The 26,593-nt window shown below is 35.2% G+C and overlaps 1 protein-coding gene across 3 annotated transcripts in view; it reads right to left on the bottom strand.

The window, feature by feature from the left end:
- Window positions 1-21: 21 nt before the first annotated feature.
- Window positions 22-26,593, bottom strand: part of Stard6 (StAR related lipid transfer domain containing 6) — a 34,447-nt gene continuing 7,875 nt past the window's right edge. Inside the window, exons 6-10 of one of the 3 annotated variants that reach the window (XM_019206843.2) lie at window positions 23,937-24,063; window positions 20,190-20,307; window positions 12,239-12,332; window positions 5,237-5,367; window positions 22-829 (exon numbers count right to left, since the gene is read on the bottom strand). In XM_019206843.2, the coding sequence (XP_019062388.1) occupies window positions 5,337-5,367; window positions 12,239-12,332; window positions 20,190-20,307; window positions 23,937-24,063 (370 nt within the window). In that variant the 3' untranslated portion in view covers window positions 22-829; window positions 5,237-5,336. Of the gene's footprint in view, window positions 830-3,633; window positions 5,368-12,238; window positions 12,333-20,189; window positions 20,308-23,936; window positions 24,064-26,593 lie in introns of those variants that run through there. The other 2 variants (XM_019206844.2, XM_010619740.2) reach the window with 2 other exon arrangements.

Below are 26,593 nucleotides of genomic sequence, written 5' to 3'. Positions count from 1 at the left end.
AGGACCCTTGACTTAACAAACTCGATAGGTTTCTGACGACTGGTTGTGACTAAGTCAGTACAGCTGAGATCTGGATGTTTGCCTGGGTACATACTATAGATTACAAGAGCCAGATGAATCTTCCATTAACCTAACTAACCCAAGTGGTTTGTATCTCAGGCTGGTTGAGACTTGAGGGTCCACTGTACTATGCTATTTTAATATAAGGAACTAAAGTACCTACAGATTTTGATATGGAGGGAGGGTATCCTGAGCTAATACTGAAGGTACCAAGGGACAAGTGTATGAGATGTGACTGAGAAATATGGTGAATGTTTAAATTTTTAAAAAATTATTACACATGGCCATTAATCTCCCTCAAAAATCCTCTTTCACTTTTTTTGCTTATGACATCCTTTATTCAATTCATATAAAAAAGCATGTAGTATTAACGTAAAACAATATGGTACTAATGTAAAAGGGTCAGTGCACATTAGGTAAATAAACCATTAGCATTCAAACCAATTTTTAAAGGCCTCAGAGGCATACCAAACATATAGAATAATACACTTTTTCAGAGCCTAAATTACAAATTGTGCTTAGTTCTTACTTATCCTTATCCCCTCAATACTCTTTAAGAAAAAAAAAAGTCTGACATAAAAGACAAGACATCTATTAGCCAATTGAAACTTCTTTTTCTTAAGAATGGAAAACAGAGTAAGCAAAATGTTACCGTGTTACCTTCAGTTTGAACACTGTTATTCCATCCTTCTTACCACTTTCAGGAGCAGTTCTGGAAGTCCTCTTTCATGAGTGTCTTTAGTTATGCTGTTGTGACTGCCTCAGGATCCTGAGTTGATTCAAAATGTTTACTTTTAAATATATGAAAAAATGTGCCACATCACTGGTCATTCAAGAGATGCAGATGAAAGCAACACTGAGATTACACTTCACCACACAAAGAATGGCTGCTATCAAGAAATCAACCAATAACAAATGCTGGTGGGGTTGTGGGGAGAAAGGAACCCTTCTCCATTGTTGGTGGGAGTGCAGACTGGTGCAACCACTATGGAAATCAATATGGAGATACCTCAAAGAGCTTGGACTGGAGGTTCCATTTGACCCAACCTCTGCTGGGTATCTTTCCAAAAGAATTAAAAGAATCATATCACAATGATATATGCACACCCATGTTTATAGTGACACAGTTTGGAATAGCCAAAACTTGGAAACAGCCCATTTGCCCATCAGTTGGAAACTGGATAAAGAAGATGTGATTTTTCTATAAAATGGAGTACTACTCAGCCATAAAGAATGAGAAATTAGATTCATTTATAGGAAAATGGATACATATTGAGGATATACTCCTAAGTGAAATAAATATGTCACACATGTGTAAATACTGAATAGTTTCTCTGGTGTGAATAAACTATAATAGTACATAAGATCCTAATGAGATAATTGACAATGTGAATAGGAAGAAAAGGGCTAAAGGTGTAGGGAAAGTGGGAAGGGTAGGGGAAAGGTAATAAGGGTAAGGAAAAAATATGAGAAAATGAAAAAATGGAAATAAAATGTTTATAAATTGCGGGGGTGAAGGGTGGGCAGGGACAAGGGGAAGAAATGAGAACCAAGACCTGTCATGTAAAGGTACAAGATCCCAATAATGAATGTAACTGTACTGTATACCTAAAATGTACCAATAAACTCAATGAGGAGAAAAACCCCAAAATGTTTACTTGTTATGATCATTTTCACTTTAGAGGAGAGCCACAGTCACCTGGTACCAGATCTAGTGAATAAGGTGAGTGAGGAGACACTGTGATGTTTTTATAAGGCTGTTTTCCATTGGATGGCACTTGGCAGTGGCATTTTCCATATTCTGATCACACCTTGTGAAGACACTAATGAAAGGATTTACAGCACTAAGTGGCATGAATGATGGGACAGATGGGATAAATGTTAGGAGTGAGGGAGTACATTGAGGGCGATTAATGGCAACACTGTCTTTTACAGTAACAAATATTTTAAACACTCACTGTATATTTTGATTATCCTTTACAGATTACAATGTGTAACTCAATGATTGGTGTGTTTATGGAGTTAATGAGTGGATAAAGACCCACATTCTTCTAAGAGGATACAAAATTGGAAAACACAGTAAAAGTGGCTGTTATCGTTTAGATATAAAATGTCCCCCAAAAGTTTCATGTTTGGAGGTGGAGCTTCATCAGAGGGGTTGGGAGCATGACATGGAGGGGTGCATTTACGTTCCCAGCTTTTTTCCCTCTCTGCTTCTTAGCTGCAAAGGGGTGAGAAGCTGTCCTCTGCTAAGCCATTTTTTACCTTGGAGCCAGCCTACCATGGACTAAATCCGCTGAAACTGTGGGCCAAAATAAATTTGTTTTGCTTTTTTAAAGTTTTTAGGTATATCTGACCCAGGGCCAGGGAGGTGACTAATACATGAAATTGGCACCAAAGAAGTGGAGTTGTTGGTGTGACTATACCTGACCATTAGGTTTAGAAGCCTTGGGACTGGTTTGTCAGGGGTGAAAGCTCTTGTTTTGAAAGCTCTGCAGATGTAGGTTAGAGAAGCCCTATAATGATGTAAGCAGATCTTCATGGATGAATGCTAACAGGAACGCAGCCAGTGAAGGCTAGGCTCATAAAGTTTCAGATGGGAATGAGTTCTATTTCAGAAAGTGGACTAGAAGCCATGCATGTTTCATGCTGGGAAATAATTTGTTTAGGTTTTTTTCATGTCCTAAGATTTTGTGTGAGGCTCAATATAAAGGTCGTGGCTAATTAATCTGACGGAGGAAATTGAAAGGTTCAGGCTGTGACATGGGTACTCACCACTTTTAGCCAGTTAACAGTGAGAATCTTGAGCAAAAGCAAATGTGAAAAGTTTCACCAAAAAGAAAGATTTGCAAAGTTTGGGTCAAAAGAAGGATGATTGCTGAAAGAATTATTAAATGTATTAGAAATGATGAATATATTAAAAAGAAGCCAATCAGGCATGGTGGCACATGCCTGTAATTGAAGGCGCTCAGGAGGCTGAGGCAGGAGGATTTCGAGTTTGAGGCCAGCCTGGAATACATAGTGAGTTCAAGACCAGCCTGAACTATATAGCCTGTCTCAAGAAACAAAACAAACAAACAAACAGTCAAGTACTCTGGATCAGGACAGTAGCAACAATCACTTGAAGGCATATAAGGAATTGGCCTGACTCCCACATTTGCAGGCACAAGGGTGGAAACCTGTAAACACCTTTGAAAGACTTTGAGAAGAGAGCCCCAAGGTGCCCTGCTCATTGTGGGCCACAGAGGGAAGTATTTTCCTAAATTCATCATTGGGCACTCCATGGCCACTGCACTCAGGGTATAAGGGGCCAGGTTACTGCTCCAGCTGGTGGCAGACCTCGGTGTCATCCATATGGTACCCATTTTATAGGCATGCACAATGCAAGAGTTGTACAGTCATGGAGGCTTCCATCCAGAAATCAAAAGAAGACCTGAGAGGATGGGCAATGTGCTCCTGAGACAGAACAATGTACAAAGCTGTGATAGTGAAGCCAATGGTGCAGTGGATACTCCAGGAATTTTTTTTTAAACAGTCTCATTACGTGGATCAGGCTGGTCTTGATCCCACTATGTATCCCAGGCCTTGAACTTGCAGCAATGCTACTGCCTAAGCCTCCATACTGCTGCAAGTGTAGCTGTGCCCAGCTGCCCCAGGAATTTAAGTGATTGCAGAAACATGGAGTATCTGCTGAGGAAAACTGCAGGCAGTGAGTGCAACCAGCCTGAGAGAGAGGCAAAGTGTGCTGCAACTGGCAATACCATAGTGTAGGAGTTATGACAGGGGCAGGCAGTTAGGACTCTGACCCAGGGAATGAATCCCTTAAAGGAAATGGAATGCACCAAGTAAACAAACCCTGCATCTGAGCTGGTTTTGAGGAATTCAGGAATGCTGAGCAACTGAACTTTTGAACTCTACATTTGGAAGCCTGAGTTTGAATTGGGTATTTGAAGATTATGAGGCTACCTATGATTAATGCCCTCTAGACACTGAGCAAATTTCTACTCTAGGGAGTAGGAAGAACCCTGAAGACCCACGATGGTGAACCTTTTAGAACTTTCAATGATACAAACAGACTGCTGCCCCATGGGTGCCATGGTTTTTCATCACTGCGCTAGATAAATTTCTCCCAGATTGTTCAGGCCCCCACCTGGTCAGTGGGAGCTTTTTATTTTTGTCTTTTCTTTCTCAATAAGCTTCCCCATTTGCAACTTATCTTGCCACCTTGTAATGCTGTTTCGTTCTTTGACTTCCCATGACACCAAACCAGCCTTCAGTATTGTATCTTACCTCAGCCTGCCCTGTATGTTGCACATGAAGCTGCAAGATTTAAGGTTTGCCACGCTGGCTTTTCGTCTTGCCTTAGTCTGATTTCTTTTTGCCATTCCTTCTTTTTGAAATGGGAATGATTACCATGGGTCACTGTATGTTGGAAGTATTTTAACTTTTTGAAATTTACAGGGGTTCGCAGCTCAAGCTGCCTTGAGTCTCGGGAAATGGAATTTTCAACATCGTGGGCACTGTAAACAATATGTCATCACTTAGAGGTGAACTAAATGCATTTTGCATAATGAGACTGATATGAGCCTTTTGGAGACCAGGGGCAGAGTGTTATGGTTTAGATCTAAAATGTCCCCCCGAAGTCTCATGTTTAGAGCTGGGGCTTGGTGGAAGTGGTGGGTCATTTGGGACATGACTAGGAAGGGTGTTTTCTTGTTCCCAGATCCTCCCTTGTTCTCTGCTGCTTCACTGTCACAGGGTGAGCAGTTGTTCTCTGCCATGCTCTTCTTTTTTTTTTTTTTTGGTACTGGGGATTAAACTTGGGTCCTTGCACTTGCAAGGGAGGCAGTGGCACCACTGAGCTAAATCCTCGGCCCTGCCATTACCGTCTGTCCTGCCACGTCTGCCTTGGAGACAGCCTACCATGGACTGAATCACTTGAAAACCATGAGCAAAAACAAACCAATCTCTTTCAGTGGTGGGTGTCTGTCCCAGTGCTTGGAAAATGACTTAATACAGTGGCATATTCAATAAAATAAATCATGTCCTAAATCATATTTGTACCTATAATTGTCTCCCAAAAATTTATTAGAAAAGGGAAAAATAATACTCAGTGTCTACAGTTTTAGCAAGATAAAAAGCATTCAAAGATTGGGGAAGAGAAAGCAGAGATTACCTTTATTTTTCAATCTCTGTGTTTGCACATACTTCCCAGCTGCTGGCATCTTCCCCACTGTGTTCTTCTCCCCTCTTACTAATTTTCTTTGCATTCTCTCCTAAAGGTGGCTAGAAGACAAACATATTAACCTAGAAGGTGATTATTAGAGGCATCAGAAGTGTCTTTGCATTGAAAATATCTAACCATCACTAGAATGGTATTTATCTTCCTACGCTTCAATTTTGAACTCATTTTTTAATAAAACATCAGATCTCTTCAAACCACATATGTATGTCCTAATTTAGATTTGTGACTTGATATTTAGTATTTATGAGTAAAACCAGATTTATCTTTGACAGTCATTAGTAAGGTTTGCAAAGAGTATTGATAATATAAACATATCAACTGTCTGTTGGTAAATAATGAGAGATATAATAGGTAAGTAAAATCAAAATTTTAAAATTTTATCAACTATGAGGTATCATTCTAGTTTTATGAATTGTTGTGTTCTTGGGTATGTTTTTCTATTTATTATTTTTATTTTTATTTTTTGTACCAGGGATTGAACTTGGGTCCTTGTGCTTGTGAGGCAGGTAGCAGAACCGCTGAGCTAAATCCCTGGCCTTTATGTATGTTTTTGAGACACAGTCACTATGTGGTCTGGCCTGGTCTCAAGCTTTGAAGTGCAAGTGATCTTCTTACCTAGGCCTTCCAAGTAGCTAATACTACAAGTATGTACCACTGCACTTGGCTTCTAATTTTTAAAAGTCATTTTGAGATAATTATAGATTTTCATGCAGTTGTAAAAAAAATATAGAGTGGTATGATATTCACTTTACTGTTTCCCTCAGTGGTAACACTTTGGGGTAACTATAGTGCAATATCATAATTAGGAAACTGATATTGATATTATTTATTCAGATTATCAACTTTATTCAGATATCACCAGTGTTAAACTCGTCTCTGTGTGTGTATAATTCTATGTAATTTTATCACATGTGCAGATTCATATGACCCTGAACAAGTTAATCACAAGGCTGCCTGCTCTTTGAAAGCCACAATCACTTTCCTTCTTATTTCCTGCCAACCTCTGTGACTATAATTGAGTTCTGCATCTTTATCATGTTGTCATTTACAGAATGCTGTATAATTGGTGGAGCATGTCTGACATCCCAACATGTGGGAGGCTGAGGCAGGAGGATCCCAAGTTCAAGGCCAGTCTGGGTTTTATAGCAAGGCCTATAATAGCAAGACCTTGTCTTAAAATAAAAGTTATATAAATGAAAGCATACATTATTCAGTCTTGAGATTGGCTTTTTAAACTTATTTATTTATTTTTGGTACTGGGGATTGAACTTGGGTCCTTGCACTTGCGAGGCAGGTGGCAGAACCACTGAGTTACATCCCCAGCCCTAGACTGGCTTTTTAAATCGATATGATTGGGCCTGGGATGTAGCTCAGTGGCACAGTGCCTGCCTGGAAAGCATGAATCCCTGAGTTCAATTTCTGGTACAAAAAAACCCCCAAAACAAAAATCCCTCCAAAATAAAATCATAAGTAAAACTAGTATGATTCTCTTGAGATCATCAAATTATTGTGTGTACCAACAGTGTTCTTGCTGGGTGTGGTGGTGCATGTCTGTAATCCCAGCACTCAGGAGGCTGAGGAGGAGGCTGCAGCAGGAGGATCGCTACAAGTTCGATGTCTGCATGGACTACATAGGAAAACCCTGTCTCAAAAAACATTTTTTTTTGTTCTTTTGCTCAATAATTGGATCACCACAGTATTTGCCCATTAAAGAATTTGTGGATTGGTGTCAGGTTTTGGTTAATTAGAATAAGGCTCCTAAGGTTTTCATATGAACATTTTTATTTCTCTAAGATAACGAGTGCATTTGCTGGGGAACAGTAAATACATATTTAGTTATATAAGACACGTAAACTTTTCCAGATTGGCAATATTATTTTCATTTCTGCAATATAAGAATGATCCAGTTTCTCTGTCCTTTCCAATACTTTATTTTATAAAATACTTTCTAATACTTCATTTTATTTCAGAATCTAGCCATTCTGAAAAATATATTGACATCTCATTTTGATTTTTATTTACCTACTGGCGAGTGATGTTGAATATTTTTTCATAAGCTCATTTACTATGTTTCCTGTTTAGTGAAATGTCTATGCCTTTGGCCCATTTTCTAATTGGATTTTGGAGCCTTAAAGTCTCTTTATGTTAGATACAAACCTTTGTCAGAATGTCTTGTAAATATCTTTTCCTAGTCTATCGTTTGTCTTTTTACCATCTTCACAGGATCTCTCACATAGCATACATTTAAAATTTTGATGATCATCTTAAGAATCCTGCTTTCGCTAGAATGCTGCCTTGCTGTAAGTTATAAAGATTTTCTCCTAAAAGTTTTGTGGTGGTATATTTTGCATGTAAGTCCATGTTCCATTTTGAACTGATTATCATTTTAGTATAAGGTTAGGTTATCCAGGTACTCCAACACTTGCTGATATATTATCTATCCTCCGTTGAATTGTTTTTGATTTGCTGTCAAAATCACGTATGTTTAATGTACTTATGAGGATAGTATATTCTTACCCGTCCCATTCTTCTTTCATTTATGAAGAACCCTTGATGCCTTTTTAACAGGCAACCTCACTACTCAGGTAAGGGCCATGTAGTATTTATCACCGTTCTGGCAAAAGTAGAGCACTGCCTGAAACTCACTGTAGATGAATGAGATGGCAGTTCATCTTCTTTTCTGGACCTGCTAATACCTTCACAATGAAAGTAAACATTCATTTGTATATCATGTTGCCTCCCAGTGGGCATATAAGTGCACTGACACCAGGGTAGGGGACAGGGAAGTGGAGTGCTAGCTAGTTCCTTGTCCCACCACCTTGTTACCTTACTGATGCCCAAGTGAGAATGGAGACTAAATGTCACTGGTCAGATATTCTAGTGGGATTTTTTTCAGTGCTGGGGATGGAACCTAGAGCAAGTACTGTACCACTGAGCTATACCCTGAACCCTCTAGGAAAATTATTTTTAATTTTTATGTTCATGTTTCCCACAATTCTCAATTTAAGTAGTAAGTAAAGGAAAAACAATTTAAAATGTATTTTAATCTTTAATTAATGCTGACCTCTGAATGTATTTGCTTTTGTATGAAATGATTTGCACACATTAGCATTTTCCAGGGACAAAAGCAAAAGCTAAAAGTGTCTTAATACAGTTATTTAACATCCTTATATGGGATTAAAAATGTACTTGTTCTTATTTTCTGTATAACCATGAGTTCTTATTTTCATAAAGTATCTTCAGTAATTTGTAGAATATTGTCTACAATAGTTTAATAGTATATGTGCTGATTTAGAAGTAAACTGCAGTAACTGCAATACTGTACTTACTAGCAGTTTCTATGGTCTTCAATCTATGATTTAATAGCAGAATGATCTTATTTCTTGTTCTGGGGTGATGAATGATTGTTATGATTTCCCTATCCTGATGGAGCTTTATATGTCCTTAGTCCATCTTTTGCATTGAGGACAAAGTTTATTAAGTTGGAAGGCATGGTTTTTTCAATTATTGATGGGGGCAATTTTCCTCTCATTTCTGTCTGAACAAACATCACTAGTTTGGAATATGCTGGGTTTCTGTAAGCAAAGGAAAAGTTTGAGAAAGGTAAAGAATTTTTAGATTTGTCTACTGAATGTATCATTTTATGAGGAGCAGGATTCTTGTCTTATTCATCATTGATTCTTCATAGTTTTTATGGTAGGATAGTAACTGAAGGAGGGGAAACAAAAGGTAGAGTGACTTACAGTTGCATCTTTATAAATAACAATTTTATATAAAATATTAGTATGTTTTAAAATCTTCAATTTTAGGCATCTTTTTCTTTTTTGTAATTTTATTAACTTTTTGAGATTATATGGATATGAACCCCACATACACCTATACATACACATACACCTACAGGTGTATACAGTTTTTTAAAAAGAGAGATTATTTATTTTCTGCAGCTAGCTTTATTTTCCTCTTAATAAGATATCTTGTCTTTCTGTGTCTGTACTTGCAAATTTGCTTAATTGTTTTTCATAGTCATGTGCAGTACTTCATAATTTAATAATCCTTTTATTGACTGTCAGGTTTCACTCATTTGTAAGTAGTTTAAGTTGCAATAAAATATCTTCATGCATTTAACTTTTGATATATTATTTCCAAGTTGCCCTCTAAGAAGACTAATAGTTTGTAGTCTAACGCAGTGATCTCCAAACTGGGGTATAAGAGGTTGAATACTTTTAAGGGAATAAAAAATTTAAATTTCTAACTTCAGTATGTATTTTTCCTTAATCTGATCTATGTTTCTGATAGAGATGTAGGCTTTTCTTTTTGATCAGCCTATTCAAAATAACTCATCTGCTTTACAAAACAAAGGCATACTTACCACTCACACTAAAAAATAAATAACTAGAATTGTGGTGCTTTTCTATGGCTTACAGTATAAAAATCTTTGAAATGCTAAAGGAAAAATTTGATCTATTGGAAATGAGTTGAGAAAGCAACTAATAACTGAGTGATAAATATTATTTCAGTCATGTCAATTCTTTCAATAAATTTATGGATTTAATTGAATTGTCAATTGATAGGTCATTAATATATTTTTGCTGATAGAAATGTAATTCATTTTATATAATTCAGAAGGATTCTAAGGTATGAAATGTCAGTTATATTTTTTCCATTTGAATTACTTTTGTGAATAAAATTTCTCAGTTCTCATTTTATATTTATAAAGTGAAAAGTAGGAATAGGCTTGGTATTGAAAGTTGTCTTATTTTGTTAGTAATATTCATCCACAGTTAAAGGAAATGAGGCCAAAAGTTGGAAACATGGATGCAGTAACCAGTTTGCTTTGGTTTAAAACTGAGCTTTGCTATTACCTATGTATAAGGTTGAGAAAGCAACATAACCTTGGGCTTTCACTTTGTCTTTTGAAAATTGGGCATAGTAACACCATCTAGTTCTGGGTTTACTTTGAGGAATAAATGAATCAATATATGTGAACTATTTAGAAAAGTCCTGGCAATACAAAAATACTATTTTGCTAGTGACAAAAAATGTGTTTTCAGTATTACTGTGCTCTATGTTTAATAATTATGTGAAAAAATTTAATATATTTTAAAAATTGATCAATAAGTAATGATAATTTATTCTATATAACATTAAAAAGTGGCTACAGAAAACAAATTTAAAAACAAATTCATATTATTTTTACAAAAAATTATGGTAAGTTGATTAAAAAATTTAATTCAAGGCCTAAAGTTTATTCCATTAGGATGCAATTATGTGAGTGGAAACAAAGTGTGAGTTTAAAAAAGAGGAATGAAAAAAATAAAAAGAGGAATGACAAGAAATTGCTGACTGCTAAAAGCTGTGTGTATTTTGCAATGGATAATGTAATGGTGGATTTAAAGTTATGGTACTTAGATTTTACTGATACATTTATAAGGGCGATACAGCCATTTAAAAAATGCCAATATTTACAGTATACTAGAAATTATACTGCTTTCTTCAGTTGAATCCTACAGAAAGTTTTAATGTTGATAAAAACATTCCAGGGGGAATATAGTTTTAAAAAATTCTTTTGAGGGTATGAAGATGCTGTGCTAACCAACAGTGTTAGTCTCCATCTTCTTATACCCTTCTCCATGCAGAATGTAGACTATTTACCATGGGTTTATGCACATAATAAAGCTTCCCCAGTATTTACTACAGAGTAATTGCTACTGATAATATATTTCATAGGTTTCTTGCATGCCTTGTTCATAAATTTTGGTTGTCCAACATGTTGGACTACATGGAAAGAGATGGCAAAAAGAATGATTTTTTTTGTTAGTATCTTTCTTTATAAGTATGAATGAGACTATATCTTTATTCCAGCAGGACATGAGGCAGAATTTGGACCCCACCCAGATGGGATATCAAGACCAGATATTTTTGTCCCATGTGTTTTGTAGTGGGAAGGAAAGGTTGATAAAAAGTTCAGGAAGGACACTTCATCTGTGAGACATGCTTACAGTGTGTAATTTTCCATCTAGAGTCTCTGCAAACAACTGATTTACTTTCATGATTTGGAGCAATAATCCTTCTTTGTTTTGTTCTTGCATTCTATGGAGAATAAAATCTTGGCCATGCATCCAAAATTGATAAATGAATGGAAAGACCACACATTATTACTGTTATCATTATCTATACCAATGATTCTATTTATTAATACAAAATTTAAGTTCTCTTGTTCAGTAGAGAAAACATTAAGGAATACAGATCTATAATTTTGGCTTCATTCAAATACTTTTTTTTTCTGAGAGTTTATACCTTACCAATATAAAGTTCTACACTTATTTTCTTAATATCATTAGCATAAATTAGTACTTAAGGAATTTGTGAAATGATGTACATTGAATTATAGCACGTGCTTTTACAGACATAGATGTAGATGTGTAGCTCATATTGCCATTTTTTTCCCTGAGTTTGGCACCTGTAGGCAGAAACTGATCTCTGATTTCTCCAGCTTTCCTCTTATCTGAATATTCTGGGTATCTTTTTCTGCAAATCTCTGTCTCTCAGCCGGTAGTCCATTGGGAATAGTTCATTCAAGATAAATAATTCACTGCTGATAAATATGAATTATTCTAGGAAAATTTATTTTTAATTCACAAAAACTCCTTAATTTATAAAAGTGACTAATGGAGAATGAGAAATACCAGGGAAAACTGAACTGTAGGGAAATGTTTGTTGACCTTGAGTACTTCCAGAAATTCAAGTACTATTTTATAGGAAATAATACATTCTGATTATACTTAAGATGAAAACAAATATAATAAATGATTTAAAAATTGCATTTAGGGGCAGTTTTTACCTCAACAGTATATGCTGGTACATATTTCTACTGACGAGAAAGTCTATCAAAAAAAAACCTGTCAAAATAAAATAAATGCAAATAACACTTACTCTTTCAGAGGTGAACATACATAGCCACAAGGATGGTTACAACCACGGACATAATTGGAAGATGGAGGATATCCTGGGAAATCCACACTTTTAGCTAAATGATTTAAAAAAATTGAAATAAAGATGAAAAACTATTTCCAGCAACATATTTTAAAAAATGTGTAACACTTAACTTGTTATCAGCATTAAGTTTATAAATTTGTGTATATATTTGCACTAGTATTTCTAAAGATGCTGTTATCCTTTTTTATAAGATAAATTATTAAAAGTATCATTTCATTATTTTCTGAGATTTGAAGCAAATCAAAGAAAAAGATTTGGTGGTGTCACTGTGGTTCATAGATTTTTGTCATTGCTTTATTAATCATTTTCTTTAACATATTTCAAGTGGTTAGATGATTTAAAATTTCCTCTTCTGCTAATTTCTTGTAACTAGCATCAAAGTATAATTAAAAATCCATAGAATTTGTTTTAATAACTGTGTGATGTAATATTTACATTATGTGTGAATGGAGAGGAAAGATTTGATTATGCTTAAATTTGTAATTATGCTCTTTCCATAAATATTTTAAATAATATATTTGCTTATTTTGTGTAAATAAATCTTGCTGTTGGCAGAGATGTATTTTTTTCTATGATTTTAACATAAGCTATCAGTTCAGGGGACAATATGAAACACTAGCTTAAGAAACATGGAGTTGAGTGAATTTTCCATTTTGTATCATGATTTTAACAAAGCCTATTATGTTGGCTTAATGGTACTGCCAGAAGTAATATTAAAATATTTTTTTCTGTTTAAAATATGGAGTTACACTTTACTCCTTTAAAAAATGTGTTATAGTTTACAGGTGTACATACTGGTGTAGGTCTTTTGTGAGGTAGATAGTGTGATAGTTAGCAATTAGTTTAGAAAATCAGAAACAAGAGTTTTAAATTGTTTCAATTGTTTTATACTATTCAGCTTCATTTCTTCACTGCTTCATTTATGTGAACTTCAGTTTCCTTATTAGTGAAAAAGTGCACACAAAATATTTAGCTCAAAGTAAAGTGCAGAGCAAGCTAAAAAAAAAGCACTAAGAAGAAAACTAATGGGGGTCTCCTCTGGAGCCGTGCCGTTTCCAGAGGGCGCCAGTGATTGGCTCCAGCACAGCTCCAGGCGGGTGATTTTTGCGTCATTGCCCCAGCTGGGACTCAGAGCCACCTCTGCTGCTGTGCCCAACCCGAACTATGGGCCTCCTCTGGAGCTGCGCCGTTTCCAGTGGGCACCACTGATTGGCTCTTACACAGTGCCAGGAGGGTAGACCCCCCACCTCCTGGCTATTAGATCTGCTGATTGAGCCAGTACTTGGACGCACTCTGCAGAGGCATGGTGGGCTATAAACGGTGGTGAATGATCCTATTATGTTCCTGACTGTATTCATAGGGATAAAGGATAGGGATTGATTTGATGAGTTCTTTCCTCAATTATGAAAATGAGAATGTCTATAAGTCACTAGAGAATCAAAGACTGGGATGCAACAATATCAGGAATATTTAATGACCCAGAGATTGAATCAAGGGCAACCCAACAGCAAAAATAAAGATGAGAAAACACTTAAGCAAGGCACAAAAACAGACTTCTAGTCCACCAATGGCAAGCAGTAGGGCAAAGGAGGATGAAAAATCAGATAGTGAACCTCCAGGACACTCAGAACTCACAGCAAAGGAAGTAAAAAAACTAATCAATCAAGCTCTAGAAAAATTCAAAACAGAAATTCCCAGATAACCACAGAGATGGTGAGCAAAATGAAAGACATGATTTGAGACTCCAGAACAGAAACTGGCAAAAAAATAGATGAGCTTAGGAACATAATAGAAGCCATGAAGGCCCAGCATAAGAAAGAAATGGAACAATGAACAGCCAACATAGGAAAGAAATGGAATCCATTAAACAGATTCAAACGATATGCAGGAGATTAAAAACTCTATAGAAAGCATATGCAAAAGAATAAAAGATTGCGAAGATAGAATCTCAGATATAGAAGATAGGATAGCAGACAGTGACCATGAAAAGAGATGTCTCTTAAAAACAGTCAGGGAGCATGAGAAATCAATCCAACAACTCCTAGATGATGCAAAGAAGAATAACGTAAGACTGATAGGTATCCATGAAGTACCAGGAGAAAATGCAAATGACTTAAAAAGCCGTTCAAAGAATTAATGACAGAAAACTTCCCGAAAGGAGGGGAAGAATTAGACATACAGATAAGCGAGGCATATAGGACACCAATAATAATCAAGATCCCAGAAACCCAAAAGAAGAACAAAATACTGCAAGCAGTAAGAGAAAAGAAACAAATCACATGCAAAGGAAAGCCCATCAGAATCACAGCAGACCTTTCAACACAAACAATCAGGTCAAAGAGACCCTGAAGTGAGGTGTTTCAAGTCCTAAAAGAAAACAACCTCAACCAAGACTGATGTATCCTGCAAAACTCTATTTCAAAATGGATGGAGAAATAAGATACTTCCATAACAAAGAACACTTGACAAACTTCATGAATACTAAACCAGCACTACAAAGAATTTTAAACAATATCCTTAAAAAAGGCAACGAAGATCACAACACCAGGAGGCCCAACAGAGCAAATCAAATAGCCAAGGCAAGAAACTAAAAGGAGAGGACAAAAAATAAAAAGAGTCAACAAAAGGACAGTAACATGACAATAAGAAGTCAGTACATATCCGTTATAACCATCAATGTCAATGGCCTCAATTCACCAATCAAGAGAAACACATTGGCAGAATGGATTAAGAAGCAAAATCCAACAATATGTTGTATACAAGAAACACACCTAGTGCAAAAAGAAGCCCATAGATTGAAAGTGAAAGGATGGAAAACAATTCTCCACGCAACAGGAGTCCATAAAAAAGCAGGGGTAGCAATCTTATTCACAGACAATGCAAACTTCAAACCAAAACTGATTAAGAGAGACAAAGAAGGCCACTACATCCTTGTAAAAGGAACAATCCAAGAGGAAGAAATGACTATCATAAACATATATGCACCAAATATAAATGCCCCAACTATATAAAATAAATATCAAGTAACATGAAAAACCAAATAACCACTAATACAATTGTAGTGGGAATCTGAATACCCCACTATCACAAATAGACAGATCATCTAGGCAAAAAAATCAACAAAGAAATACTAGAACTGAACCAAGCTTTTGAACTTATGGACTTATTAGACGTCTATAGAGTATTCCACCCCACAAAATCAGAATATACATTCTTTTCAGCTGCACATGGGTCAGTCTCCAAGATAGATCACATACTAGCTCACAAAACAGGTGTGAATAAATTAAAAAGAATTGAAGTTATTCCCTGTATATTATCAGATCACAGTGCAGTAAAGCTGGAGATTAATAGCATAAGAAACTGTAGGAACTTCACAAACACATGGAAATTGAACAACACTCTCCTGAACAATGGATTACAGAGGAAATTAAAGAAGAAATCACAGTTTTTGCAAATAAACGAAAATGCCAATACAACATACAGGAATCTATGGGACACAATGAAAGCAGTTCTATGTGGAAAATTCACAGCACTGAATGCCCACATTAGGAAAACAGAGCAAACTCAAATAAACAACCTAACGATGACTCATACTCCTAGAAAAGCAAGAGCAAGAAAAACACAAAGCTTGAACAAGAGAGGAAATTATAAAGATTAGAGCAGAAGTCAATGCAATGGAAACTAAAAAACAATACAAAAAATAAATGAATCGAAGAGTTGGTTTTTGGAAAGAATAAATAAAATTGATAAACCCTTAGCTAACCTTATCAAAAAAAGGAAAGAAAAGGCTCAGATTCATGCAATAAGGAATGAAAAAGGCGAAGTCACAACAGTTCCCACAGAAATGCAGAGGATCTCTAATACATACTATGAGAACCTGTACTCTAATGAAATGGAAAACACAGAAGAAATGGACAGATTTCTAGATACTTAAGAATTACCAATGTTGAACGAAGAAGATAAAAACATTTTAAACACTCCAATCACAATCAGTGAAATTGAAAATGTATTAAAAACTTACCAACAAAGAAATGCCCATGTCTGAATAGACTCACTGTTGAATTTTACAAGACACTTAGAGAAGATCTACCGCCATTACTCTTCAGACTTCTCAATGAAATTGAAAGAGAAGCAATACTTCCAAATTCATTCCTGGAAGCAAATATCACTTTGATTCCCAAATCTGGGAAAGATGCAACTAAAAAAGAGAACTACAGGCCAATCTCCTTAATGAATATAGATGCAAAAATCCTCAATAAGATACTAGCAAACAGAATATAGAGGATCATCAAGAAGATCATACATCCTGACCAAGTCCGATTTATTCCAGGGTTGCAAGGATGGTTCAATATATGTAAATCAATAAATATAATACATTATATTAACAAAGTCAAGGACAAGAACCACATGATCCTCTCATAGATGCAGAAAAAGAATTTGACAAAATTCAACACCCATTCATGATAAAAACTCTGCAAAAAATTGGAATAGATGGTCTATGTCTGAACTTAATAAAGGCTTTCTATGAAAAACCAACAGCCAACATCATATTAAATGGCCAAAAACTGAAAACCTTCACGTTAAAATCAGGAAAAAGACAAGGATGCCCACTATCACCACTCCTCTTCAATATAGTTCTGGAAACATTAGCCATAGCAATTAGACAAGAGAAAGAAATTAAAGCAATAAAGATAGGAAAGGAGAAGTTAAACTGTCATTATTTGCTGATGATATTATATTTTACATCGAGGACCCAAATAATTCTACCAAAAGACTTCTCAACTTAATTGACACTTTTGGCAGAGTAGTTGGATACAAGGTCAACACTCAAAAATCAATAGCCTTCTTGTATACAAACAACAGACTCACTGAGAGAGAAATTAGGGAAACAATTCCTTTCACAATAGCATCCAAAAAAATGAAGTATCTGGGAATCAATCTAACAAAAGAAGCAAAAGACCTCTACACTGAAAACTATTGCACTCTGAAAAAAGAGATCGAGGAGGATATAAGAAAATGGAAAGACATCCCTGCTCCTGGGTAGGAAGTATCAACATAGTGAAAATGGCCATACTACCAAAACTGCTATACAGATTCAATGCAATGCCAATTGAAATTCCAACACTATACTTCACAGAACTAGAAAGAAGAATCCAAAAATTCATTTGGAACCATAAGAGACCGAGAATAGCAAAAGCCATCCTAGGAAACAGACACATGGCAGAGGGTATAACAATTCCCAATTTGAAACTATACTACAAAGCCACTGTGATGAAAACCGCATGGTACTGGCAAAGAAACAGACCTGAGGATCAGTGGAACAGATTGGAAGACACAACAACAACTCCAGATGCACTCAGCTACCTCATCTTTGACAAAGGAGCTGACAGTCCCCACTGGAGGAAAGATAGCCTCTTTAATAAATGGTGTTGGAAAAACTGGATCTCAAGCTGCAAAAGATTAAAATTGTCACCATGCACTAAATTAAACTCCAAGTAGATTAAAGATCTAAATATAAAAACAAAAACACTAAACTTGCTGGAAGGTAAATTAGGTAGAACTCTTGAAGACATTGGCATAGGAAGAGACTTTATGAACAAAATCCTCAGTAGCATGGGAAGTAGCAGAAAGAATCAACAAGTGGGATCTCATCTTATTAAAAAGCTTCTGTACTGCAAAAGAAACCATCAATAGAACTAAGAGACAACCTACAATGTGGGAAAAACTTTTTACCAGCTGCTCCTCAGACAAAGGACTATTATCTAGAATACAGAAATAACTCAAAACAACCAACCACCCCAAATATAAAGACCTGATTCTAAAATGGGCATCTGAAATGAACAGACATTTCTCAGACAAAGAAATAAAAGCCGCAAGTAAATATATGAAAAAATGTTCCACATCACTGGTCATTCGAGAGATGCAGATGAAAACAACACTGAGATTCCACCTCACCCCACAAAGAATGGCTGCTATCAAGAAATCACACAACAACAAATGTTTGCCCAGTTGTGGGGAGAAAGGAACCCTTCTCCATTGTTGGTGGGAGTGCAGACTGGTGCAACCACTATGGAAATCCATATGGAGATACCTCAAAGAGCTAGGACTAGAGGTTCCATTTGACCCAGCCATCCCTCTGTTGGGTATCGTTCCAAAAGAATTAAAAGAATCATATCACAGTGATATATGCACACCAATGTTTATAGTGGCACAGTTTGTAATACCTAAAACTTGGAAACAGCCCATCTGCCCATCAGTTGGAAACTGGATAAAGAAGATGTGGTTTTTCTATAAAATGGAGTACTACTCAGCCATAAAGAATGAGAAAGTAGATTCATTCGTAGGTAAATGGGTACATTTTGAGGATATACTCCTAAGTGAAAGAAATAAGTCACACATATGCAAATACCGAATAGTTTCTCTGGTGTGAAAAACTAAAATAGTACTCAAGATCCTAACGGGACAATTAGCAATGTGAAATAGGGAGAAAAGGACCAAAGGTGTAGGGACAATGAGAAGGATAGGGAAAGGGGAATAAGGGAAAAGGAAAAAAATATGAGAAAATGTAAAACTGGAATTAAAGTGTGTGAAAGTGGAGAGGGGAGGAGGGGGTGAAGGGAGGGTGGGGACAAGGGGAAAAAATGAGAACCAATACCTGGCATGTAAAGGTACAAGATCCCAGTAATGAATGTAACTGTACTGTCTACCTAGAATGTACCAATAAATTCAATTTAAAATGAAAAAAAAAAAGAAAACTAATGGTATTCATCAAAAATTTGTTAAATGGAAATTTCTTAAGTGAATTCAATTGTGATTAGTGTACAAATCACGGATTTCCTATAATTGTTGGTTTAACTTCTGTGCTTCTTTTTAAGCTTCCTTCTAATCATTAACAGACCATAGTAAGTTTGTTTTCAAAATATGAACTATAACAGATTTATGATTCAGACAAAGGAGTATTTTGTAGAGTAGACAGTGAATATATTTTGTGTGTTTTCATTTCAAAAATGAGACAAAACACATAGGAATGTTATGAATATCTGCCCTTAGGAGTCCACTGTGAGCCAGAGTGAACTGGGTTTGGGTGAATGTAATGACTCAGTATGGGTTGTGAAAGTTGACATACAGTCATCTGAGAGTAACTGAAACTTCATTGGGAAGCAGTAACAAAACATAATTATTTCTATCCTTAAGTAGTTTACAGTAGAAGAAACTATTAAGATAGGAAGGGTAAGAATAAAGCAAATTATAGAGAAAAATAGGAATTTATTTTTACTCTTCTACCGCAGTTCCTTTACCATTAGTTATCTTAAATTGTCATAGTCCAAAGACCCTTATGGTATGAAGTGTTTAAATTTTAAGTGAATAAATCAAGTAAAGAAATGGTTTCACATTTGCATTTTACAGAGTGACACATTTGCAGAGGAAGTTAGGGATATATCAAAACCTCTAGTTCCTAAAAGAATAACCTTTATGTAAAGTCACACCTAGCAGATATTTTTCAATAGATTTATCACTTACAGTATATGCCCATTCTAAATAATTCAAGTATAAAATTATATATCCATAATTAATTTGTTGTTAGGATTAAAAAATGTATGCCTTGAAGTTTTAGCAGGCAATCCTCTTCTCTACTTATATTGAGTCCTGCAGTGTTTATGCTGTAAAAATTCAGGAGATGGTATGATCATTGACTCCTATATAAGTGATGCCTCCTAGGTTGGGTAGAATAACTGGCATGATAATATGATAGGTATAGTTATAGGTCAAGAGTAAATTAAGACAAAAAGAAAATAATTGAAAAGAGTTTCTTCCAAACTGTGAATTAAAGGGAAAAATTATTAATGACTCATTGATTCCAAAATATGGGCAAAATGTTTCAACTTACAGCTGATAATGGCCATATTTCCTTCATAGTTCTTGATGAATACTAAGTCAATAAAGTCTCGGGAGGAAACTGAGCTCATGGCAAAACTTTGCGTAATGATATAACATATAAATGTGTCCTGAAACCAAACCATAAAGATTACAAAAGACTATTTAATATTTATCACTTGTATTGTTCCCCAAAGAATTTCATTCCATAGGATTGGTCTCTATTTGGAAAATGCAAGGCTTTGAAATTTTAAGACTATCTCCAAATAAGCTTGCCTTTTCAGTGTTAAAGACATATTAGAGCTATAACTGAGTGTAGAAAATTCAGGGAGTAATCTTAAGATCATCTAGGTTTTCAGTTTTTAGAAAAATACAAGTCCAGCAATTAAATCATATGTATAGCTAGAGATATGTACAGAGCTAGAATACAGGTTTTCTGGTTCCTACTCCAGTACTATTCTTATTACTTCACATGGGCTAGGAAATATAGTATGAAAAATACATATCTGGCAAAACTTGGTGGGTCTTGATTGTTATTAACAGCAAGTTTCTCTCCCCCATTTTTTTTGGCAAGTGATATCCCCTAGCTAAATAACTTGTAATCAAAAGGACCAGCACAGCTATGATTTAACCCTCAAGGCATTCATTTTTTGAATCCTAAGAACAAATTAATTATGGATATATATTTTAGTGGCCTGTGGAATTATTATTATTATTATTATTATTTTATTTTTGGTACCGGGGATAGAACTTGGGACCTTTTGCTTGCTAGGCAGTGGAGCATGGAGCTAAATCTCCAGCCCGGGAATTATTAAAATAATAATTCCATCACATCATCTTGCAGGAATTGAGGGTCACTTTACCCTCTCAATACTACAAAGCCCACCTATCACAGCCTCTATCTATTTAATATATTCTCATATAATCCTGTATGACATTGTGTCCTTTTCTCCAGGTCTGTGATTAATGACTAATAAATCACTGTCTATCTCATTTGTCTGGTGTTAAGTGTTGTGTGTTTGGCCATTCCCACAAACTTAGAGCAGAAATTCTTTTTTCACTCATGGGTTGAATAGGAGGTAAACACAGTGATGGAGATTAATACTATAAATATTTAATAGGAAGGTAAAATAATTTTTCTTATAGTATGAAGCTATTCAGAGATACTATGGAATACCTACCTGAAAGGGTATGGAATTTGGAATCAGGAAACCAGGTATAAATCCCAGTTCTATAATACATTAATTAGCTGCAGTAACCATGAGCAAATTACATAATATCTCCCAATCTTTCAAGTTTGTTGATGCCAAGTCTAGTATTTCCATTGTAACAGCTTACTTGCACCAGCAGCAGAAATATCTTTATGACTTGATTCATACAAAGATGAATGAAATATTCCAATGTTTGGATTTTTATTTGTGATGAACAATGTTTCTCAGACTGAACATTCAAATCTCAAAAATCATGGACATGTATTTTTTTATTGATAAGAATGTCAAGGCCTCCCTACAAGATGAAATTGATTCACCTTCTTCAGCCTTCATTAAATTTCCCCTTCTAGACTTCAAGATCAATTTAATAAATGTAGATAAAAATACCAAGTTCTAATAAATGTTAAAGTGATGGGCAGATACCATACATGGAGCCTTATCTTTGTTTTAGTGGATTGAAGACTCAAAGAACCAAAGATTTGCAATTTTACAAATGCAATCATTAATAAAAATCATGTTTGTTTTACTCCCTTAGCCTCATTTACTGCCTTTTCCTAATAAAGTCATCATTAGCTAAAACCACAGCACTTTTTGGGGGGTGCTGGGGATGGAAGGCAGCCATGCATATGCTAAGCAAGAACTCTACCACTAGGCTATACTTCCAACCTTGTTTGAAAGACAGTTTACTAAGATATAATTTACAGATTATAAATTCACCCATTTTAAGAATACACTTTGAGTTTTCTAAAATTTATTTAATTTTGGATTCTCACCACTATTCAGTTTAGAATTCAATTTTGGTCCCTTTCTCCTGCATCAGTAAATCCTGCTGATTCTCTACAATGCATCTTGAACACTCTGATTTATCCGCCTTCCTCTGCAATCACCCTTGCATAAACCACTCTGGTCTCATTTGGATAACTAGGAGAATCTAATGATTGTTGACAATTTCATTCTTACTCCCTTACAATCCATTCTTCTTTTGCAGTTGTCTCTTAAAATCAAATCAGCCCTTCTGGTTTAAAATACTACAATGGCTTTCATTGAAGTTGGAATAAAATGTCTCCCCACAATCTATGACTTACAGAATCAGATCCCAGCCTAACTTCTCCAACCTCACTTCTTACTACGTTGCTTGTTTTTTATGTTCAAACGTCAGACTCTTCATCAAACACTGTCACACTCTAAAATTCAAGTTCTTTGCATTTGCTTTCCATCTGTTTCTGTCTCCCAGATTGTTGCTTGCCTGTCTGCTTTACTTCCATATATCATTATTTAAATTTCTATCCAAATATGTCTCAAAGACCTTTTCTGATTAACTAGCTATCAATTAGCTTCTTCTGGTCATTGCCTTTAGTCTTTATAGTATTTATTCTTATAAGTTCTAGCCTTCATAATACTTTTCATTATCTGATACTATGGTTCTTTATTGTTTACTTATGATGTCTCTTTTGACTAAAATATACTTTCTGAAGGCAAGGACTTTTCTATCTTCCATTCCAGCACATGAACAGCAGTGTATATAAACAGCAGTTTGCAACTGGTGCTTGAATGTATTTGCAGAATGAATTAGTCAAAGAGAATAAACATCTTTCTAGAAGACACTGCAATAAAGTCAGGATGGTGTCACAAAGCTGACTCATAAAATACAAAAAAATATGTGACAGAAATGGAGAATAAACTTTAATATATAACAGTAATACAATTATTTTCCTTTCCAGGTGCTTAGAGGCAGCTATTGCTTCTTTTTCCTTGTTCTGCCTTTCTGTACCATGTATTATTCTCTCCCATTTTATTCATTTTATTTCTTCCAAGCTTTTTCACTGTATCTTCTCCTCGTACTGATCTTTTTTTCTTCCCCTTTCTAAATCTTGCTTATTTCACACATTCCCTCTTACTTTCTCTCACCTATCTTCCATTGTCTATGCTGATTACCTATAGTTTTATTTTTTTAGTCTCCTTCATAGCTATTTAACTGAGATAATTTATTTGAAAGTATTCCTAAACACTCTCTCTCTCTCTTTCTCTCTCTCTCTCTCTACGTATATATATATATGTATATGTATTTTTTTTTTAATACCAGGGATCGAATTCAGGACCTTGCACTTGTGAGGCAAGCAGCAGAGCCACTGAAGCAGGCAGTGGAGCCACTGTAACATTTTACATAGTATTACAGTATTTCTGTGTGCTTTACCCATATTCTTTAATGCTAGTCATAGGTCCTTATGGTATCTGCATTGTTCCTGTTTTTAAATGCATTATGAATTGCTTTGACTTCTCATCAACCAGGCATGCTTAATTTTTGTTTTCCATGTAATGAGTTCAACCTTTGTGACAAACTACACATCAGCAAGAGACATATTTACAAACAAAATAAAGCTAGTTAGAAGTAATTTTCGACTAATAGAGAAGGAAGTTTTAAGGCTTTTATAAAAATTTCAACTCAATTTGAATCTACAAAATTCTGTCTACATCAATAATTTAAATAACTCATTAAAATATAAAACTAACATTATTAATTCTGTAAAAATGTAGTATTAACAAGTTACCGAATCAATCTTGTGTACCACATTGTATGCTTTCAATGATTTGTCCCATATAAGCCTGTTCCCAGGCTGGTAGAGGAAATCAGATAGTTTAGTTGAGGATTCTGGAATTATCCCTTCAACACGATATCTGTAGTTAACAAAATTTTAAAAATTCAAAACTTAAGTTAAGCTGAAAATATACTACTACCAAAGTTAAAGGTAGGCTAATTTAGCAAATAACATTGGAGAAAACTTGAAGTATCTGAACGTATCTTGAAGACAAGTTGCATAACCTTATCTGAAATGTAGTTCCACAGTGTAACTGTTAGCACTGCGGACTCTGAAATGCTGGGGACCAGAAATGTCTCAGATTTGTTCAAATTTTGGAATATTTGCATGTAAATAATGATATATCTAAGGGATGGGACTCATGTCTAAACACAGAATTCCTTTATGTTTCAGAATTTTTTTATGTGTTATACCTAATACATAAAGCAATTTCATACAATATTTTAAATAATTTTATACATAAATATTCATGATGTGGAATATTTTACTTATGGAGTCATGTTGGTACTAAAAAAGTCTGAGATGTTTGAGCATTTGTGATTTCAGTTTTAGATTATGTATCAGCAATTTACTGTATGGTACTAGTATTCAACTAGAAGTAGCAAAGTTTAAACAAGCATTACAATAATTATAGTACTTCAAAATTCATTTTTCTATACAATTTTTAGAGTTTCAATTGTCTTTTTATTTATTTTAATTTTTTCCATTAAGTTTATTGGTACATTTAAAGCAAACAATACAGTTACATTTATCATTGGGATCTTGTACCTTTACATGATAGGTCTTGGTTCTTGTTTTTTCCCCATACCCCTGTCCTCCCTTCACCTTTCACCCTTCCCTATTTACAAAGACTTTGTTTCCATTTTTCCCATTTTTCTTTTCCCTTATTTCCTTTCCCCTCTCCTTCCCACTTCCCCTTTAGCCATTTTCTTCTTATTTCACACTATCAATTATACCATTTGAACCTTATTTACACTTTTAGTTTTTCACACCAGAGGAACTATTTGGTATTTACTCAATCATCTTTTTAAAAGGGCTGCTTTTGTTTAGGATTAGTCTAAAATTCTTCTACTAAATTACTGACTGTTATATTTATCATAAGCCAACAGTAACCGATGACAAGTTTGTGTGGTTATGCAGTACAGTATCTCATGACTACAATTTTAAACTTAAATTTGTAATGTGATTTAGAGCAAGGGTCTGCAAACTTTTCAGTAGAGGCCCAGATGGTAAATAATTTAGGTTTTGTAGATCACATGGTTCCTGTTGCACCTGTTTAATTCTTCTATTATAATGGTAAAGTAGCCACAGGTAATATATAATGAATGTGTGTATCTATGCTATATTTAAAACTTTATAGACTTTTTTTTTTCAGTGCTGGGGATCACACCTTTCGCCTCAAGCATACTACAAAGTGCTGTACTTCTGCGCTAATCCCATAGATACTTTGTGTGTATGTGTCTGTCATACTGAGGACCCAGGGCCTTCACACTGAGATAAATCCCCAGCCTACTGTATTTTTTTTTTTTTTTTTTGGACAGGGTCTCTCCATGTATTCCAGATTGGCCTTGAAATCACTATGTAGCTCCCCCTAAACTCAGCTGGCCTTGAACTCATGTTCTTCCTGTGCAGCATCTTGAGTGTTGGGGCTATATGTGTGTATATTACTATGCCCAGCTAGGACATGAGATTTTCTACCCTTACGTACTTCAGCCTGGTAGTCAGCCAGGCACATAAGTAAAAAAATTCATTGGACAGGATGGTAAATGAAGAGCTAAAAGTGCAAGAATATGAGGGGTAATAAGGGGACTGCAGCTCTTTTTAGATGATCTGGAAGACTCTTTAATAGTCATTCCTGACAGTGTTAGGGACAAACAATATTAAAATGTTGGTGTTTCTGATGATACTGATTCTGTTACTTGTGAAGTACATAAGTGTGTGAAATGATCTAGTTTAAATCCCTGATTCTGTTTTTAAGAATGCTACAAACTCACCACTCAAAACAAATTTTCATTTCAAAGTTGTTCATAAAGTGAGAGGGTAGCAGAGCTTAAACAACACTTTTCACATTATCTTATTAATTATCTGCATCATTTTGACAGTCAAGAGGAATTTTAAAACTCAAAGTTTAGAAGATATTGGGCCAGGATGAATACTGGGCTAAGTTAGTAATCATTATATTTGTTATTTGAAAAATTTCAACCCATTTAAACTTGAATGCCTTAAGATATTTACAAAAATATCGCACTTGTCTACCTCAGAGAGTAGAAGAATTAAATGTAGCGGTGGTAATGATGGTAATAATAAAAAGTATGGACATAACTGACAGAGAAGAAAAGAGTAGTAGGCTACATAACCACTGTCTTACTTTCCTGTGCTGAGACAAAATACCCAACACCCAAAGTTAAAAGGGAAAGGTTTATTTAGCTCACAGTTTGTAGAGGTTTGAGTCCATAATTGGGTGGCTCCAAGGCAGGGTGGCTTGGCAGACAGGCCAGAGGAGAAACAGTCCATGGCAGCCAGAAGCAAAAAAAAAAAAAAAAAAAAAAAAAAAAGCAACAAGGGAACCTTACCTGCATCCTTCTACCTCTTTTATTTTATCCAAACTA

The sequence above is a fragment of the Fukomys damarensis genome, unplaced genomic scaffold (genome assembly GCF_012274545.1).
Source record: "Fukomys damarensis isolate Sample0158 unplaced genomic scaffold, DMR_v1.0_HiC HiC_scaffold_30, whole genome shotgun sequence".
In the NCBI taxonomy this organism is placed as follows: Eukaryota; Metazoa; Chordata; class Mammalia; order Rodentia; family Bathyergidae; genus Fukomys; species Fukomys damarensis.
Note: the sequence above shows the minus strand (reverse complement) of the source record. Positions and strands in the feature narration are given on the sequence as shown.